Source organism: Vipera berus, assembly GCF_964194415.1.
Source record: "Vipera berus genome assembly, chromosome: 3".
Lineage (NCBI taxonomy): Eukaryota > Metazoa > Chordata > Lepidosauria > Squamata > Viperidae > Vipera > Vipera berus.
The window spans coordinates 179,456,778-179,478,280 of NC_138204.1; the positions used below are offsets into that span (position 1 = coordinate 179,456,778).

Genomic DNA, 21,503 nt, shown 5'->3' on the forward strand with positions numbered 1-21,503 from the left:
GTCTGTAGTTTTTATATCATCAATAATAAAGGTTCACTGGGTTTTAAAAGCAAACATTTATTTATTATGCTTCTAAACATATGCCTAACATCCTTGTTGTGAGTGTTGAGTCCTAAAGTATTTTAAAAGCAGATAATGTAAACCTATGATTCCTCTAATTTTGGAGCATAAATCTACTCCTTGGAAGTTTCCAATTAGCTGTTGCAATGTGCTTTATTCAACACCAAGTGTTTGTGTAATTAATAATTTTAATTTTGGATCAACACAGAATTCAAAATGTCAGTTATGCTGATTTTCTGTCTGTATAGAGCCCTTTTGTATGTGGGGCGGGGGAATATATAGCAATCCTATTCTGTCCATCCTATCACTTCTGAAAAGACAGCTGATATCAATTTAAATCTGCTGCATGTAAGCTCAGCCTTTGCAGTCTTAAAAAACCATGATTGAAGGATAGAAGAGTGAATTATACTTCTGTTTGGTTTAAGGCTAATAGTAGTTTTGGAACCTTTTGTTTGGACAAAGGTTTAAAAACTCTGCTGTTCCACAGTTCAACCAACAGCTATTAAAAGTAAAGCTTTCTTCAGGTGAAGTTGCTCGTGTCATTTATATTTTGTTTAGCATCTGAATTATGCAGATACGTTCTCTATATAGCAATGTATTGAATAGTAATAAGCTTCTTGCCAGGAACAGCATTTGAAATAAATTTATTGTTCTTGGCTTTACCAAAGGCACAGGAAAATATGCACGGTTGTGCATTTTATTGTTATGCCTGTCACATTCTCAGTATAACATCTCTGTGCCAAGTGTTACTCTGGAATGCTTTGTTCTAGATGCTTGTCAACTTTAAAAGATTTGTTTTTAAAATGTCAGTATCAGAAGGACATTGGAATGTTGAGAAATTGTATGTTTTATTACATGGTTTTTAAAAAACCACACATTAATCTTTATCACTTAAAATTGTAACTTTATAGAAAGGGCTTCATGAGCTCTTATAAGATGCGAGAAGATGCTGGAATAATTAGCTATTAGCTATTGATACCCTGCTTAAGGAAACAAATCCTTCAAAGAGGCTTACGTAACTTACTTATGATAGTTACTTGAGGAGGGAAGAAAATGGGCAGCTGGAATTAGCACAACATTTCATTGCCTTTTTTTCTGTGCTTACATTGCAATGCTTTTCAGAAATCCTTTATAATTGTTCCTTGAATGGTGTAATCCTTCATATTTAGATTGTTTAATGGTGAAGTGAAGAAGGCAGAAATCAGTCTTGCTGAGAAAGAAAAATGGAAGAATGGAAGCAATAGTGTTTTCTCTTTCACAAACTGTTTATATATGCATATGCATGATTGGGAATGGCGGCAGACGGATGAACAGAGGACCATATTGAAATTTGGGATCGCGCCCCCGCTATCTTCGAGCGGTGGTGCGCTCCGACCCTCTGGCTTCATCCTGCTTCTCCGGGGGTGGGGGAGGACAGGTACCTGAGCCCAGGCTGGTTTATTTGAATGCCAGGTCTGTGGTGAATAAAGCTCCCCTCATCCGGGATTTGATTGAGGAGGAAGGCGCAGACCTGGCATGCATTACGGAAACTTGGTTGGGCCCAGAGGGAGGAGTCCCTTTGATTGAGTTATGCCCACCAGTTTTCCGTGTGCTTCACCAGCCTCGGGCTCAGGGTAGGGGTGGAGGGTGGCAGTTGTTATTAAGGAGGCCCTTTGTCCACGGGAGGCCACTGCCCCTCAGATAGGCGGATGTGAGTCCCTCCTCCTGAGATGGGGCCCTGGGGGTCAGTTGGGCCTGTTGCTCACGTACCTTTCTCCCATCTGCGTGGCAATGGCACTGCCCGGGCTACTTGACGCTCTCTTGGGGCTGGCGATTGAGTTTCCCAGACTCATGGTTCTGGGGGATTTTAACCTGTCTTCCCTGGGTGGTGCATTGGGGGTGGCCTGAGATTTCATGGCTTCCATGATGGCCATGGACCTGACCCAGATTATTCAGGGTCCAACTCATGAGGGGGGAAACACGCCCGACCTTATTTTTATCTCTGGGCAGTGGCTTAATGGTCTGGGTGGGGTTACTCCAACCTCTCAACCCCTTTCATGGACAGACCATTATCTCCTGCAGCTGGGCCTCCGTCATGCCACCCCCCACTGCTGGGAGACGGAACCGACCAGGTGGTTCCGCCCCAGGCGCCTGATGGACCCAGATAGGTTCCAGACGGCACTTGGACTGATTCCTGCCTCCCTTTCCCACAGCCCGGTCGAGACCTTAGTTGACACCTGGTAAAGGGCTGCTTCGGAGGCTCTCGACTGCATTGTGCCTTTGCGGCCTCTGACCTGGTGCAGATCCCAGTTGGCCCCTTGGTTTTCCATGGACCTGCAGGAGATGAAGAGCCGGAGGAGGGGCCTAGAGAGCATTTGGAGGTCCAGTCAGTTCGAGTCTGACCGAACACAGTTAAGATCCTTTTCTAGATCTTACCTTGTGCCAATGGAGGTGGCGAAGCGTGCTCACTTCACTGCCCTCATTGCGTCCACATATAACCGCCCAGCTGCCCTGTTTAGGGTGACCCCTTTTAAATCAGGGGACAGGGGAGGACCCCTTGCAGGGACGGGCCGAGGAGTTTAGTCAGCATCTGCTGGATAAAATCGCTCAGATTCAGGCTGGTCTGGGCTCTGACTGGGCAGTATTTGACGAGGGGGAAGCTATGGGTTTGGCCAATAACATTTGGAAGGAGTTTGATCCTGTGACTCCAGATGAAGTGAACAGGATCATGGGGAAATTAAGTGCCACCACGTGTTTGTTGGACCCATGTCCCTCCTGGCTGGTTTATGCGGCTCGGGAGGTTACACGAGGCTGGCTCCTGGCAGTTATTAATGCTTCCTTGAGTGAGGGGTGCTTTCCTGCCGCCTTGAAGGAGGCGGTGGTGAGGCCCCTTCTCAAGAAACCTGACTTGGATCCAGCTATTTTAAATAACTTTCGTCCTGTCTCCAACCTTCACTTCCTTACGAAGGTTGTTGAGAGCGTGGTGGCACAGCAGCTCCCTTTGGTCCTGGAGGAAACTGAGTATCTGGACCCATACCAATCGGGTTTCAGGCCCGGGTACAGCATGGAGACGGCATTGGTCGCACTGGTGGATGATCTATGGCGGGCCTGAGATAGGGGTTATTCCTCTGTCCTGGTCCTATTAGATCTCTCAGCAGCTTTTGATACCATCAACCATGGTATCTTGCTGCGACGTCTTGAGGGGTTGGGAGTGGGAGGCACCATTTTACGGTGGTTTTCCTCCTACCTCTCGGGCCGTTCGCAGACGGTGTTGGCAGAAGGGCAGAGGTCAACCCCGAGGCCCCTTAGTTGTGGGGTGCCTCAGGGGTCGGTCCTCTTGCCCCTCCTGTTCAACATCTATATGAAGCCACTGGGTGAGATCATCCATGGTTTTGGGGTGAGGTATCTTCAATATGCTGATGATACCCAGCTTTTCATTTCCACCCTGAACCAAACCAGTGATGCCCTCGACGTGATGTCCCATTGCCTGGAAGCGGTATGGATCTGGATGGGGAAGAACAGGCTCCAGCTCAATCCGGCCAAGACTGAGTGGCTTTACGTACCAGCATCTCGTTTAGTCCAAGAGGTTCCATCTTTGGTTATGGGAGGAGAGGTGTTACCTCCCATTGATAGGGCGCACAACTTAGGCGTCCTCCTGGATACATGACTCAGTTTTGAAGATCATATAGGAGTTATGGCCAGGGGGTCATTTGCCCAGGTTTGCCTGGTGCACCAGTTGCACCCCTATCTGGACCGAGATGCCCTACGTACAGTCACTCACGCACTCGTTACCTCCCGTATAGATTACTGCAATGCTTTCTACATGGGGCTGCCCTTGAAGACCACTCGGAGGCTCCAGCTAGTGCAGAATACAGCCGTGCGGATAGTGATGGGAGCATCCCGATACTCCCATATTACACCCCTCCTGCGTGAGCTGAATTGGTTACTGGTTGCCCTCCAGGTGAGATTTAAGGTGCTGGTACTTACCTTTAAAGCCCTACATGGCCTAGGCCCGGGATATTTGCAGGACCGTCTGCTGCTGGGAATGACTTCCCATTGCCCGGTGTGCTCACACAGGGAGGGTCTCCTCAGGGTGCCGTCGGCTAGACAATGTCGGCTGGTGACCCCCAGGGAGAGGGCCTTTTCTGTGGGAGCACCAGCCCTGTGGAACCAACTTCCCCTTGAGCTCCGGATGGCCCCGGATCTTCGGTCCTTTTGCCGCAGCCTTAAAACATTCCTTTTCCATCATTGTATTTTTTATTGTTGTTAGCTGCCCTGAGTCCTTCAGGAGATAGGGCGGCATATAAGTCCCAAAAATAAATAAATAAATAAATAAATTTTCTCTCTGCCTGTGCAATTATCTTCATTCAGAAATATGTACTATATGATGCTACTTTCAGGGATAGATTATATTTTGAGGGCAAAGGTTTGTTCTCTGACCTTGTGGGTTGGTTTCTGAACATTTTGTTACTGGGGTAAATAACATCTTCAGCAGAATTTAGGGCAGGGGTGGCGAACCTATGGCACGCATGTCACAGGCGGCACGCAGAGCCATCCCTGTGGGCACATGCGCCATCAGCCAAAGAGGGAGGTGGGGCCAGGCTGCCCTGCCCCTCTTGTGCTCCTCCGCTCTTGCTCTCTTTCTCTCTGCACTGAGAGTCAGGGAGCAGCTGCAAGAGCTGGGCGGATCCAGGCTGGATGGTGGAGGCAGCTGCAGCACAAGCCTAGGTAAGCCGCTGGAGCGATTTCACACACCCCCACAGCTGATCAGGGAAGCAGAGGCCTTTTTGAAGCCTCTGGAGTTTACATCCATGGCTGTGGGGCAATTGTGCGGTGCACCAGCAGCCTGATCTGGGTTCCAGAGGTCTGCAAAAGACCTCTGCCCCATGGATCTAGGGCTGCACAATGATTTTGTGCCCTCCCCACTGCCGATCCAGGCCACTGAGGCACCACAAAAGTGCCCCACAGCCATGGATGCGAGCTCCAGAGGCTTCAAAAATGCTTCTGCTGCCCAGATCTAGGGCTGCAGAGCAATTTTGCTCCCACCCCATGGCTGATCTGGGCAGCAGAAGCATTTTCAAAGCTTCTGGACCTCGCATCCATGGTTGTGGGGCAATTTTACAATGCTCCATTGACCCAATCCAGGCGTTGGAGACCCAGATCTATGGCTTTAGAGTGATTCCCCCCCCAACAGCCAATCTGGGCAGCAGAAGCATTTTTGAAGCTTCTGGAGCTTGCATCCATGGCTGTGGGGCGATTTTACAATGCTCCAGCGGCCCAATCCAGGCATAAGAGGCCTGCAAAATGCTTCTGCTGCTCTAGGGCGGCAGAGTGATTTTGCTCCCCCCCCCCCAATGGCTGATCTGGGCAGCAGAAGCATTTTTGAAGCTTCTGGAGCTTGCATCCATAGCCATAGGGCAATTTTACAATGCTCCAGTGGCCCAATCCGGGCATCAGAGGCCTGCAAAATGCTTCTGCTGCTCTAGGGCTGCAGAGCGATTTTGTTCCCCCCCTCAGCTGATTTGGGTAGCAGAAGGATTTTGCAGGCCTCTGATGCCCAGATCAGGCCACTGGAGCATTGTAAAATCACCCCATGGCCATGGATGCGAGCTCCAGAGGCTTCAAAAATGCTTCTGCTGCCCAGCAGCCATAGGGTGGGAGCAAAATTGCTCTGCAGCCGTAGATCTGGGCAGCAGAAGCATTTTTGAAGTCTCTGGAGCTCGCATCTATGGCTGTGGGGTGTTTTGTGGTGCCTCAGTGGCCTGAATCGGCAGTGGGGAGGATGCAAAATCCTGTGCAGCCCTAGATCCATGGGGCAGAGATTGAGCCAGCAGGGAAGCAAAATTGTGGGGAAAGAAAAGCATTGCAAAGTAAGCAATTTTACAAAAAAGGGATCTCTCTCTCTGTCTCTCTCACACACACGTCCCCATCCCCTTTAATATGTCTTCCCCACACACTTTAATATCTTATCCCATCCCCTTTAATATCATGTCTTCCCCCACCCCTTTAATATCTCTTCTCCCACCCCCTTTAATATAAAGTCTTCCCCCACCCCTTAATATCATGTCTTCACCCACCCCCTTTAATATGTCTTCAACCATCCCCTTTAATATCAAGTCTTCCCCCACCCCTTTAATATCACGTCTTCCCCCACCCCCTTTAGTATCTCTCACCCACCCCCTTTAATATCATGTCTTCCCCCACCCCCTTTAATATCAGTGAGGCTTGAGGCTTCCGGTTTGCGTGCAGGGAGCTTCAGGATGCGCAGGAACAGTCTGCTTCCTGCCGTCCGTTCTTTCTTTTTTAGAGGATCCTGAAAAGGGTCGAAAATCTCCCTGGAAGGGCGACTACCACGAGAAGGCCTTCCCTGTGATTGCGGAAGGGCGGCAGCCCTCCGCTTGAATCCAGGACAGCTCCTTTGGCCCGAAGAAGAAGAGACCAGCCATAAAGATGGCCGATCATTAAGCCGCTCTCTGCTGAAAGCCAAAAGCACTACTTAGCAGTAAGAAGCAATCTGGAGGACCTGGGTGAGACTTTACCTTTCTTACTCCCTTAACTATTTTCCTGTGGGACTATCCTGAAAATTTCTTTCCCCACTTTTTGAAAAAAAAAAACAGTGAATATTTACTCTGGGAACAAATCTTAAAGCGTTAAAGAAAATCAAGTAATTCAGCAAAGAAATTAAGTAATTTTATCTGTATTTACTAAAAAGCTCCTATTTTTTGGTGGGGATCAACTACCCTATTTCCTCTCTAAGCTGTGAATTATGGGGGAAAAATTGGACTAATGCTACAAAAGTTTTATATTAATTTGGAAAAAAAGAAAAAAATTATATGCTATTGGTGACATCCTGTGGCGAAACCTGGTACAGCAAGTAAATTTTTCTCCTGTTGTGAGAGCTAACTGAATAACAGAGCTGTCCTTGACATTACTTTTAAAGATAAGTGTGGGAACACCTGGCACTGAAAACAACTCTTTTGGAGGTGGATAATCTTTGACTATTATTAAAATAGCCTCCATGGAAGATTTAGCTGCAAACAACAACAAAATGGATGAATATATCCCACCACTTGATTATAAACTAATACTGGACACGATTTTGGCAATGAGAAGAGCAAATTAAAGCCAAACTGTAAGAAAAATCTGACAACTTAAAGCCACCAAATCAAATTCTGACCTTAAATGAGGAAATGATAATCCAAGAGCAAATAGAAGTGGAAACTAACACTAAAATAGGAGATTTCAAAGAACAACAAATGCAACCTACAGAGAACCTTAAAGTCCAAATTTCAATGTCAAGTATAAAACTTACAACTCAAAAAGCAATAGCACCTGAAGAAAGCAATATTAAGAGTGAAGACACTAAAGGCCTTCAAATATACTAAATTGAGAATTCAACTAATCAAATGACAACCATAACACCAGCTACTACTTTCTACCTAATCCAGATGGAATGGCAAGAAGAAAAAGACGTGACTGATCTAATGACAACTATATTACATCAATCATCAAAAACTGAATTATTAAAGCAAAACTTCAGTGGTTACAAAGCAGACACTTTCTTTGCAAAACTGACATTTGGATACTCTCCCTGGATTCAAATAAGGGGTATAGGAAGAAAGGGAGATACATTTGAGAATTTAAAGATGCCAAAAGGGAAGCCTGATTGGCACAAAAGGAAGGCAAGAGTTAGATTTTAAAAACTGAACTTGTTTCTTTTTTGGGATTCCTAAAGATAGAGTATAAAAATACCTTTCAATGGATTAAGGGGAATCTCTAAAAAATATAACTGATTTTACATTTAGGTTTTAGATCTGTAAAGGAAAACAAAAGTAAGCTTTTAGAATATAATTCTGAACTATATTATAGAATTTGGAATTATATATCAAAAGATAGTATTTTAACAATGATGTACGGTTAAGACGACTTATAGAATATATTACTTGTTACTTTTGAACTATATTATAGAATCTAGAAGGGACGCGGTGGCTCAGTGGGTTAGGACGCTGAGCTTGTCAATCAGATGGTTGGCAGTTTGGCGGGTTGAATCCCAAATGCTGCGTAACAGAGTGAGCGCCTGTTACTCGTCCCAGCTTCTGCCAACCTAGCAGTTTGAAAGCACGTAAAAACGCAAGTAGAAATGTATTAACTTGACTATTTTGACTATATGATAACTAAGGGAATCAGAGAGGGAATCCCTGTTGATACAACCTGAACTATTTACAACTTGTTATTTGTTATTTTGACTACCGAGCCATCGTATTGCTTCACAAATACATGTATATGTAAATATTAAAAAATCAATAAAACTTGTATAAAAAATATATCAGTGAGGCTCCTCCAGTGGACCATGACCCAGCGCTCACCCCGGTCCTATGCCCCCTCCGCCAGAGACCTCAGATCCGCCCCAGTCCTGCCCAGCTCTGAACATGCGCACCTGATGCAAGTGATGTTGACCTGGCCACACCCACCCAGTAGGCCACACCTATGCCAGCTATGCTCACCCAATGGGCCATGCCCATCCAGCAGCCGACGATAAATAAGTGGGGTTTGGGTTGCAGTTTGGGCACTCGGTCTCAAAAAGGTTCACCACCAGTGGTTTAGGGGATGTCAGTGTCAGTGTTCTTCTGTTTATAAGGGCTTCAGGTGTGGGTGTGTCAACTGAGGGTCTATGATGGGTCTTGTGATGGGTCAGGTGTGAGTCATCAGTGAGTCTTGTGATGGGGAAGTTACATCAGGTCAGGGTCATTGGGAGGCAAACTGCTGGTGGGAGGGGGAGCTTGCGTGGGTTGCTTGGGGGTCAGTACTGTCTCTGGTTGGCTGTGCAGTGGATTTGGATTCTTGAGGGTTTCATAGGCTGGTTGTAGGTTGTGTCTGTTGATGGAATTGCTTGTAGATGAACTCATGAGTGTGGGGCATGGTAGTGTGGCACATGATTTTTGTGTTGCTCCAATCGAACTGGTGCTTTTTGGTGTTGGTGTGGGTAGAGATTATGAATTTGGGATTGTGGCATTTGACTGCCAGCTGTTGTTTGTGGATCCTGGTTTTTAATTGACGTGATGTTTGTCCACATAAAATTGGTTGCAATGGTTACAGTTGATTTTGTTGATTACATTGTTTCTTTAATCCTTTTGTATCTTGTCTTTGGTTCTGGATAATTTCTGGCAGAGTGTGGTGTGGATTTGTGGGCTATTGCTATTCCTAGGAGTTGGAGAATTCTGGCTGTCATTTCTGATACCCCTTTTGTGCATGGTAGGGTTAGTTTTTGCATGGTGGTTGACTGCATGGTGTGTTGTGGCTTGAGTGCTGTGTGTCAGAATATGAAGTTTTTTGGATAGCAGGTACAGACAAAGATGTCGAGCAGCCATTTCTCATCTGCTTGTCTTAGTGTTGCGGTGCTGCAGGGTGCCCTGGCCCTTCTAAAGAGGATCTGGACACAGCTTCTTTTGGGTGTAGTGGGGTGGTTCCTTGCAAAGTTGAGGATCTGGTCCATGTGTGCAGGTTTGCGGTAGATGTGGGTTAATGGATTTTTTTGATGATTTGTTTCAGTGGCAGTTTTACCTATATTTTAATATAAGATTAAAAACCCCATATTAAAGAAAGGGATGAGATTTTTGGCATAGTCAAGATGCTACTCAGTGTTTTGAATGGGTAAGAGGGGTTTCAGAACCTGAATATCAGATTGCCTTAATTTGTTAGTCTCTTCCTTTGTTCAGAATTAAAGATGATCCTAAAAATGTTCTTTGCCTAACAGTAGCAATGCTGACAATGACAATAACTACAAAGGCAGTGTTGAAATGAATTGAAACTAAACTAAGGATATTAGATTTGATTATCTCTGTAATAGATAATTCCTTCTTTCCTTTTCCTTCCTTCCTTTCTCTTCCTTTCGTTTCCTTCCCTTCTTCCCTCCCTCCCTTCTTTTCTTCCTCGGTTTTTTTTTTGTTCCTTCATCTGTGTTGCTTGTTAGCTTTTGTCAAGCCCACAGACTGGCTGTTTGTTTTCTTGTTTCCTAATTTCTTGCCATATTTGATTCATTTATAATGCTAACTTTCATGCAGAAATGAGTGAAACGGAATATAAATGTTCTAAATGGGAGCATGTAGGCAGATCAAGCAAGTGCTTGATTTACCAGCAGGAAGTGAAGGTTCGCAGCTAATATTCTAGTGATATTCATGAACAAGGTGTGATAAATGTCACAAAAGTATTGTGAAGAAAGACTTCCTGTTGGTTTTTGTCCTTGCTTTATTTCCTACAGTGAAAAGTATGAAGGAAATGGTTTAACAGGATTAATCATATGGTATTAGGTTCTGTGGTTCCATTTCCAACTAGGCTGGCAAAGATATTCAGAATGAAAAGGTTTATAACAGGAATTTTTTTTTGAAGAGGTATAACCTAGCAACAGGCATTCTATTGGGGTTTCTTAAACAGAAAATCTGAAGAGCCACAGGGACATGCAATATACCTCACCAAGAACCTATAGAATACCTGCATCTGCTCTAAGGTGCAGTAGAAAAAGAGATCTGATAAAAGAGAATATTTGTAGCTCAGGGTTGAAATTAAGGGTCCTTGATGCTTTCTGAGCTTGGTTGTTTTCTTGAAGGTGTTTCATTACCCAAACTAATAATATCATCAGTGCTAGCAAGGAATAGAGTTTGCTCTTAGTTTATATTCTAGTGGCTTGTCCTATCAGTGTTGGTGGGGGTGGTTTAGAGGTCTTTGGTTGGGCTGTTTATTGTTGGCTTGTTTGGCAATTCCTTGATTGGGGTATTTGTTGGTCTGATGTTAATCTTTGAGTTAATCAATACTCATCTGGGTGCTGATTGGTGATGCTTTGGTCTTTTTGTTCCCTTTTTGGCTTCTTGATTATTTCTTTTGCACAGTATAGATATTGCTTATGTGTTTATTGATGACTAGTTTGTCAGAGTGCCAAGCTTCTAGAAATTCCCTAGCATTTATGGACTTGGCTTGGTCTAAGATGGTCACAGTTTCCCAGTTGAAAATATGGTTAAATTGGATTGCTTGAATAGGGTGTTCAAATTACGCATTTCTCTTGAAACTGTACAAATTTCATTTACCTTTTAAAGAAATTTGGCCTTGATCCATCTATTCTTGCATGATGTTCCACACAAAATATTAGATCTGCAGAAAACATTCAACAAGTCTTTCCTTTCTCTGAGAAATCCCAATAGAAGCCTGGCTGCCATGTTCTGGTTACCTGCAGTTTCTGAATTTTATATAGTGCTTTGTGATCTTAACTCTGTTTTTCTACTGGTGAGCTTTTATTATTAATGTTTTGTTTTTATTTTGTAAATTGCTACTGTCTAGTTTTATCTGGAGCGAGCAGGTTATAAATGTGTTAAGCTATTTTAACATTTACTGTTAGTTTATTCCTTGTTTTCCTATGAATCTTATATACTGATTTAACAGGATCTATGAGAAACATAATTTCAGATGCTGCTTCTTCATCTATAGGAGCATTATGCTTACCTGAAAAAGAATCCCACTGTTGTTGGCTCTGAAAAGCTTTATCTGCATACTAATTTGTTGGGTATCTCTTCAGAACCCCCAAAGCAAGCATTTGTGTCAGTTGCCATGGCGCTGTATGCTGTTCCTCCCTCTCGACAGCTTCATTTAAAATCTCCCTTTGTGCCCAGTTCATTCACCCAGAAAGTTCAGCTATTGAAACAATGCCTTGAAGAAGGGCTGAGGAAGGGCAAAGGCACCAGGTGAAGAGGTAAATCACGTCCATAGATGTCTAAGGGGACTTGGTTCTGTGAGCCGGTTGGGAATTACAAAACACAAACCATGTCATATTCATTCTGTGGTGCTTGAAAAGAGATTCACACATTCTTGAAGATATGCACATATACCAACTCTCATGGAAATAAAACTAGGATGAGGGTAAGCCCCACCTGTGGAGGTTTTCAATTTTGTTCTATTGTATGAAAGAGCAAATCGAGCACTAAAACACAATGTAGTATGGCCGGTGCTTGAGTTGTCTCTCCTATGCACCAGTTAATAGCCAAGCCTTCTCCTCTGACTTCTTCTCTGACTCCTCTGACAACAGGCCCTGCTATTTATCTCTGCTAGTCTCTGTAATTACAATCTGTTTCTTTCTTCTCCACAGGACAGCTTCCCTGCTCGCTTTGGAGGCATCCATTTTGTGAACCAGCCGTGGTACATCCATGCTCTCTACACGCTAATCAAGCCCTTCCTCAAAGACAAGACACGGAAAAGGGTAATGAGAAAATGAAACAAGTTTGTGATGTTGCAAGCCTACGAGTGATATTAGGGAATTTCTACTCTTCTCTGTCTTCCTTTTTCTCCTTGTGTTTGCAACAAGGGATGAAGTCTCAGCTGGATTTTGTCAGCAGTCTACATTTAATCACTATTTCAACAGGAGAGAATTATTTTCAGATTCCAAGCCAAGTCAGAAAATCTTTCATCATATACACATGGAAAAAAGCAACTTTCTGTAAAATATAAAATTATCTAATTTTCAACCCAAAGCCTTTTAATGTCATGGACTATTCACCCGGTTCCCTACTTGCAAGAGATCTAGAAGAAATCCAGGGCACAATAGGTTGTTAAACACATTAATAGATAACATTTCAAGTCTATGTTATCAAAGGACTGATCCTTTTCCCCCCAAAACATTTTAACCTTGGGAGAAATCTCTGGTTTTTCTGTTTAGCATATTGTCTTTTATGTAACCAGATGAGAACAAAATCACTGATAACAATTAAACTTCAAACTTCAAATAAAAGAAAAAACTTGGGATATTGATTTTTATGATGCATGCATGCATACATATCCAGGGCTGAAAGATTTCTTATGTATGAGATTATCACATTCTAATAATATAGTCGTACAGTAACATGATGACTATGCTTAAAAATATTTTTCAAAAGAGAACAAAAATGAAAAGAATACTAAAACAAGTAGGTAGAAGAGTAGGAATGCAATCAAATAGCTCTCATTTCCAAATATATGACTTCTTGTTAGTTGGAGCTGAAGTCCAATACATCTGGAGGAGGCTGAAATACATGCGAAGTTTGGCGCAAAGTGGACTGATTTTATCTGGAGTTGATAGTCAACAACGTAGGCATAATGGCAGGACTCTGTTTTTATTCACCACTGTCTAAGTTCATAAAACAAACCTCTTGATGAATGTGTGAATGTCCATATAGGGATTTATATTTTGAGACCAAAACCATTTGCCTGCAAACAAACCAGAAGGCAATGAAAACAACAAAAGGCTGGCTGAATTCCAATAGGTTAATGACTTTTTTTTTGCAAAACAGTACAGGTAGTCCTCAACTAATGATCACTATTGAGCCCAAAATTTATGTTGTTAAGTGAGACATTTATTAAGTGAGTTTTGCCCCATTTTATCACTTTCCTTGCCACATTTGTCAAGTGAATCACTGCAGTTGTTAAATTAGTAATACCGTTGTTAAGTGAATCTGGTTTCCTCATTGACTTTGTTTGTCAGAAGATCGCAAAAGAGAATCATATGACTCCCAGACACTGCAACTATCATAAAAGTCAGTCAGTTGTCCAGCATCTGAATGTAAGTCATGTGACCGTGGGGATGCTACAACAACCATAAGTATGAAAAATGGTCATGAGTCACTTTTTTCAATGCCATTGTAACTTCGAATGCTTACTAAACAAACTGTTGTAAGCCGAGAACTAGCTGTACAGCTTTCTGAACATTATTCAAAGGCAGACTTTATTTACATAAAGGTTAACTCCACGGTTCTTTCACTATTAGCATACCTTTTTCTTATTTTTACAAAAAACTTGATTATTAGAATGGCACAAACACATTAACAACTTCTAATATCTGTTTTGTTTTTCAAAAGATCTTTCTTCATGGAAATAATCTTAATAGTCTTCACCAGCTCATACACCCTGATTGCTTACCCTCAGAGTTTGGAGGGACTCTTCCTCCCTATGACATGGGCACATGGGCTCGGACGTTACTTGGACCAGATTACAGTGATGAGAATGAATATACTCACACATCTTACAACACCATGCATGTGAAGCATTCGTGTTCCAACCTAGAGAGGGAATGCTCTCCAAAGCTCATGAAAAGGTAAGATCAAAGAAAAAAGCTTCCATCTAGAACACGGATGTCAAACTTGATTGCGTCACGTGACGTATCATGATGTATCGCAAGGTTTTTTTGCCTTTGCACAGCTGGGGTGGGCGTGGCCTGCACGTGACGCATCTGGCCCATGGGCCACCAGTTTGACACCCCTGATCTAGAAGGATTTTGTTTGTTTTCTCTCTTTAGCTAGAGGATTAGGAAATATACCTGAGCTTGAAATCTTGAAATGATCAAGATGAGCAAGAAAGAGATGTTGAAAATTTTGCCATCTATTGTTTATACTGCATAGATTTTTGCAGCCAGATATGAATGTCTTTGGAAATAATGTTAATGGATTCTCATTTTCATCATATATACAGTATATAACATTTTTCTGAATGTTATTAATGATACCTGATCTTCCTGGGGTTACTCTCTATCACTTTATGCTTTGTTTCAACATCAGTAGTTTATCCTGGGGATGGGGGACAGAGTCAGCTCTGTGTGTAGGCAACAAGGGCACAGATGAAAATACAAGGAAGCTACAGCAGGTGTGGGGTCAGGTTACTGCTGCTGTATCTTGACAATAGGTGGAAATGTGTTCCTTCAAGTCAGTTTTGATCCCTGGTGACTACACCTGCCGTTTTCTTGACCATATTTTTCGGAGAATGCTTGCCATTTATTTCTTCCTATGCCTGAGAGAAATGTTTGGCTTAAGATCACCCAACTACCTAGGACTTAGAACTCATGGTCTCCCAGTTCTAGCCTGGTACATTAACAATTACACCAAAGTGCTCTCAAGAATAAAGGAAGGGAATATTAAAACTGATGTGCTCTGGGTGTCAAATATGCTAGGTACATTAATACCCTATGGAACCAACTTCCCACGGAACTCAGGACTGCCCCCGACCTTCGCTCATTTCGCCGGGACTTGAAAACCTGGTTCTTCGAGCTGTTTGGCCCAGACTGAGGGGTTTTAACTAATTTAATTTAATTGGGTTTTAGTTAACTTCAGGGACTGTAATTTAATCATAGTTTTTAACTGTTTTAATTTTTGTATGCTATGTATTTTAATTCTCCCTGTAAACCGCCCTGAGTCCTACGGGAATAGGGCGGTATATAAATTTTAATAATAATAATAATAATAATAATAATAATAATAATAATAATAATAATAATAATAATAATAATAATAATAATAATACTTACCATGGTGTCATGTTATACATAACAAGTGATTTGGGTGCCTTCCAGTCACACCAAACAGGATTGAAAGGAATTTCTTATCATGGAGGCAGTAGAGTAAAATAAATTCTGATACTATAATGCTCTGAAAGTTAAAAAGTTAAATCTACCCATGTACTATTCAAACCACACTTCTAAAGACAGTTATATTTCTTATAATAGTCTGATAACTGAACAATTCTAGAGCAGTTCATGCCATAATTGATCTACAAGCAGACTGAAAGCAAAGTGATAATTATCAGAAAGCTGCATGAGCAGCTAATGAATAAGTCTTATGATACATCATTTTTATTGCATGTCTTTCTTAAACAATTTTTGAAATGCTATATGTCTTGATATATCTCTTGATTTCAGTAAAGATTTCTTAATATGTGCTATTTGGGTTATTGATTCTGACAATGTTTAGATATATTTGTTTAGTTTGTTAGATGTACAGCATTACTTGGCAAATTGGCAGCCAAATCAATCAAATGCATAAATAAATATCCTATGCTACTTTGATTAGTAATCTAGTTAAGTGTGAGCTGCATAAAAGGATTATTGTTAGTATTGAGTGGGTTGCCACAAGATTTAATTCAATCCTTGTACTCATTAACATTGTAATTATGGACTTGGATGACTCATTTTTATTAATAATTGGAAATCAGTGCTTATCAAATTTGCAGATGATACAAAATCAGGTGGGCTAATATCCCACAAAACAGACATAAAATTCAAAAGAATTTTGGTAAATTTGAAATGTGTGCTAAAATTGAGAGAATGACATGGAACAAACTCAAATGCAAAATTCTTTGCTTAGGAAACAAGAATCAGAGGAACATATAAAAGGGGGTGGGCTGGAAATAGATTGTATAAAAAAGGTCTTGTAATACTGTTGATTACAAATTAAAATATAAGTTGATAGTGTAATGTGCTGCCAAAATACTGTATAGGTAAATACAATTTTAGGCTTCATCAGCAGATATATAATTTTCAGATGTGAGAAGTGACCAGAGTACATCTTGAACACTATGGACACAACTGTTTAAGAATTAATCAGGCAAATTGGAACAGTTTCAGTAATGGCACCAAGGATGATTAGGGGATTTAAAAACTATGATGAAAGATTGAAGCAATTTGGAATGTTTTTTTACAAAAAGAAAGCTGATGGGGGAATATGATCACTCTTTAAATGAATATGATTTCTTCCACGAGAAGAAAGTCAAGAGCTGTTTCCCATCATTTCATGGATTTAAGTGTTAGTATTGACTATTGACACCTCCTGACCACAAAGAGACAATTGGGTATAGTTAGACAGTTAAGGATGTATTCATCTCTACCCATTTGAAGTATTTTAATGCACTGTACAGTGGCTGCTGTTGAAAAACCACTCTGAAACTACAGTTGGCACTAAATATGGTAGCTCCCAGAAAAACATCTCTGCTGAAGGAGCTGCATTGGCTTCCAAGAGTTTCTGGATGAAATTCAAAGTGTTGATGTTGACTTATAGAGCCTTATATAGCTTGGCACCAAAATACTTGCTAGACTGCCTCTTCCTATCGGAACCAAAACATTATGTTCAATAATCCTACAAAGAAGTATTTCTTTCCCTCATTTTCATGCATAGAAAGGAGCCAAGGCAAGAATCTTGTTATTATGGTCCCACTCCTTTGGATTAGCCTTTATGTAGAAATTAGGCTTGCCACACATTAAGGCATTGGACTGGCACAAAGCATATCCAGATTATAATCTAGCATTTATTTGGCAGTGATATTAGCTGGATATCATGAGGCTTAATCCTGAATGAGTATGCATAGGATTGTTCTCTCACTATTACAAGTTTTTCATCAATATGCATAGGAGAATAACTCTAAATCATAGAAAAGAAACACACAAACATTTCTCATGTTCAATTCTTCTTGTTGCTGCACATAACAATAAGTACAATACAAAGTATTATAGCTATTATTTGGTAATAACAAATATAGATGGCAGTTTAAATACTAAACTCTTAATTTTAATAGAAGAGAATATATGTAACTCAGGGTTGAAGAAAGAACCTTGATGCTCCCTGAGCTTAGTTGTTTGCTTACAGACATTTTGTTAACATCTTCAGTGCTGGAAGAGAATGGAGTTTGCTCTTTGTTTATATACAGTAGCTTACCTTGTCAGTGTTAGTGGTGTTGTTGTTTTCTCCTCGATGGTGCCTTGTTTACTACTTGATTATTTGTCTAAGTTGGTAGTTACTTGATTAGGGTATTGTTTATTGCTTGATTGTTTGTCTGATGTTAATCGTGTTAATTCTTGTTTATCTTAGTGTCAATTGCTGATGAAGTCTTTTAGTTTCCTTTTTAGTTTTTTATTGTCCCTTTTGAATGGTGTGTAGTTTATCTCTATGTGCCTGTTGATGGCTGATTTGTCTGAGTGCCAAGCATCCAGAAATTCCCTAGCATTTTCTTTTTTTAATTTAGCTTAGTTTAGAATGCTTCCCAGTTGAAACTATAGCTGAGTTTGTCTGTGTGCTGTGAGATTAAGGAATTTTCACCACATCTTCTGACTGCTATTTGGTGGTGTTCATGAATGTAAAGATTGCTAGTCTGCCTTTTTGTCCTGTATAGTGGCTGTTACAGTCCTATGCTGTATGCGACCAATGTTTTTTTCTTTCTTGGGCTACTGAGTCTTTTGATTTACTTAAGATGTTTTGGAGTGCTTTAGTTGATTTGTGTACTATGGTGATGCTGTGTGGTTTAACAGCCTGTTGGTTATTCCTGAAATGTTTTTGATGTATGGTACTATGATCCATTTTATAACTTTTGTTGGCTGTATTGTAATGAGTTGAGTAGTCAGACAGTTTTTGATAATGTTGCATGGGTATCCAATTTATGGTATCCTTGTGGGAGGTTGGAATGTTACTGTGGTAATGGAGCATGTGGTTAGTGTGGGTGGTTTTTTGATAGACTTGCTTTTCTAATTCACTGCCATTTCCTCTCCTGAAGAAGATATCCAGAAAAGGTAGTGTGTGGTATTTTCTTCTTCCCTTTTAAATTTTATCTTTTGAAGATGTTGGTGATTGTTTCATGTGTTTTCTCAATTGTTCCTTATTATTATGACAAATGTGTCATCAACATACCAGATCTATACTTTGGTTGTATGCATGGGAGTGCTATAGTTTCTAGATGCTGCATTGCAATCTCTGCTACGAGTGTTGAGAATGGTGTTCCTCTGAATTAGTCTGAATTATTTTTGTGTGGTAGAGTAGTGGAACCTAGGTGACACTTAAATTCAATTAGATTTCATTCTTATTTAATTAATGTTATGTATAAATCAATATTATTCTCTTTTGTGAAATCAATATCAATTTGGTAAAAACAAATGGAGATACCAAGGTTTTGGGAGACCTTTGCTGGTCCTATCCTCATGATGTTTGTGAATAAAAATCTACACTGAAATGAATCCTAAATCACAGATGTAGAGATTTAGAAGCAGAAGTTTCTGCTGAAAGGGTAGTCAAAAAGTAAAAATGGTGAGCACAAACCTGTGAGAGAGATGGAGCTTGGTTTCACATCAATATCACACCAATTTTTTTGATCCCTATGTGGATATCATGGTTTAGAAGGGCACTTTCAAACTGTTATGCCTGGAAGGACCTTATAAATAAAATGGCTGAACAAATTCCATTTTTTTCCTGTTGGAAAATACTTTCTGCATTTTGACTCTCTTTAAAAGATTTCTTTTCCATCTCTAGTTACTATGACAACTTGGTGAGCCTTGGTGGAGCAGTGGGCTAATGCCTCCTTAAGTAACACCAGCTGCCTGCAATTAGTGCAGGTTCGCATCCCACCAGGCTCAAGGTTGACTCAGCCTTCCATCCTTCCGAGGTAGGTAAAATGAGGACCCAGATTGTTGGGGGCAATTAAGCTGACTTTGTAATAATGCAGCTTGGGGTGTGTGTGAAAGCCCTAATAAGCAGGCATATACATAGAATGAAGGCTACTGCTAAGCTTGTAAGCCGCCCTGAGTCTTCGGAGAAGGGCGGGATATAAATGGAATTAAAATAAAATAAATAAAAAATTGTCCTCTGTATGCTGCCCACACTGCAAGAGAAAGAAGAATTGACAGTATAGCTTGTATATACATAGCTTGTTGGAGTACTAAAGGTATTGTTCAGCTCTTCTCTAACCACCACCACCTCCTTCTCTTCCTCTTACTCCTCCCTTCCTCCCTCTTCCTCTTCCTATTCTTCTTCCTCTCAAAGTGACCACAAGTCTTTGGGGATTTCTCCTTCTAAAGAAAGCCTAACATAGGTAAATATTGTTCTTGAAATCTCTTAGGGTTTAGACAAGTGACACCATAAACATATATGTAGGATGGTATTTGGCCTTCAGGGACGCAGTGGCTCAGTGGGTTAGGACACTGAGCTTGTCGATCAAATGGTAGGCAGTTTGGCAGGTCGAATCCCGAGTGCCGTGTAACAGAGTGAATGCCTGTTACTCGTCCCAGCTTCTGCCAACCTAGCAGTTCGAAAGCACGTAAAAATGCAAGTAGAAATATAGGGATCACTACAGTGGGAAGGTAACAGCGTTCCGTGCGCCTTTGGCGTCTAGTCATGCCAGCCACATGACCACGGAGATGTCCTCAGAGAAGCGCTGGCTCTTCGGCTATGAAACGGAGATGAGCACTGGCCCCTAGAGTTGAAAACGACTAGCACGGATGTGCAGGGGAACCTTTACCTTTACTTTTATTTGGCCTGCTCAATTGAAAATTCAAAGAATGTTGCCAGTGAAGGGTTATGCATAGCTTCTGGTCTTCCATGATAATAAAGAACATCTAAAGGAGCAATGATTTTATTTGGGTTTGCTTGAACACCAACCAAAATCCAGATAAACTATGTTTATTTTCTCCAAATAATGATTATCAAGAACCAAACAGATGCAGACACAAGGTATAGGACTTGATCAAACACTCTTTGAGTGCCACATACTGTAACTTGAAAAACATTAAGATTCAATCTTCTCTACTTCAGTGAAAAAACATCTAAAATATAATACACTATTTTTGAACTGTAGATCATAAAAATGAAATGTAAGATTTTGATAGTATAATGGGATGTTTCACCGGGAGAGAGCCAGTTTGATGTAGTGGTTAAGGTGCTGGCTTGGAAACCAAGAGACTGTGAGTTCGAGTCCTGCCTTAACCATGAAAGCCAGAGGGATGGCTTTGGGCCAATCACTCTTCTCAGCCCAGTTTACTCATAGGGTTGCTGTCCTGGGAAAAAATAGGAGGAAGAAGTAGAAGTACGGCTAAAACTCAGACACGTAATCAAAACAATAAAAACTTAGAATGAAACAAACCTGTAACACAGAAGAAAATTTTAAAATTTTGACAAGTTATCTTGACAAAGAAAAGATCATTTTTTGACAAGAAAATCAATAGCCACAGCTTGGAAAGGAACTCTTTCTCCCAATATTTTCTGTGGCAGGAATAAATCATTGGATGACAATAAGCCCTAATAAGCAGGCATATACATAGAATGAAGGCTATTGCTAAGCACATTGATTTGTGCTTTAGATTGTAAGCCGCCCTGAGTCTTCAGAGAAGGGTGGGATATAAATGGGATTAGAAAAAAAACCTGGAGAAGTTGTATAATAGGTGAAAAATTAGACAGAAATGAACAGACTGGAGATGAGAGCCAAGTGAATGGAAGCTTTGCAATGGAACCTGATTGATTGGTCATAATTTAAAAGACATAAAGATCAACTAGTGGAGGAAACCAGGAGAATATATAATGGTTCCTGGTTCTTTCCTCCCCCACACATTGGTTGTAGTAATATAAGGCTGTTAAGAAGCTAGAAAAAAAATATAGGACAGAAATAAAAAGCTGGGAAATTGATGATTGAGGCTTTTACACAGTTTTTTTTCTAAATTAAACTGAGACTAACTTTAAAGCTGAGTTTGATTTATTTAATATTTCAAGGAAAGTTGTCATATGTTTACAGATAAAAAAAGAAGGGTTACACTGCAAATGTCAATGCTGCAAACATTGGATGTTTTTGTTTTGACAATATAAGAGACAGCTTTTTCCTTTAAATTGTTTTGCTCTTAGAATTAGATGAAGTTGGTGGGAGGAGGGAGAATATTT

At 41.0% G+C, this 21,503-nt stretch overlaps 1 protein-coding gene across 1 annotated transcript in view; it reads left to right on the forward strand.

The window, feature by feature from the left end:
- CLVS1 (clavesin 1) overlaps nt 1–21,503 on the forward strand; it is a gene marked incomplete at both ends in the record, with an annotated part of 37,626 nt that overhangs the window by 14,278 nt on the left and 1,845 nt on the right. The window contains 2 exons of the mRNA XM_081325339.1: nt 12,170–12,280; nt 13,911–14,146. Of these exons, the coding sequence (XP_081181465.1) occupies nt 12,170–12,280; nt 13,911–14,146 (347 nt within the window). The remainder of the gene's footprint in view (nt 1–12,169; nt 12,281–13,910; nt 14,147–21,503) is intronic.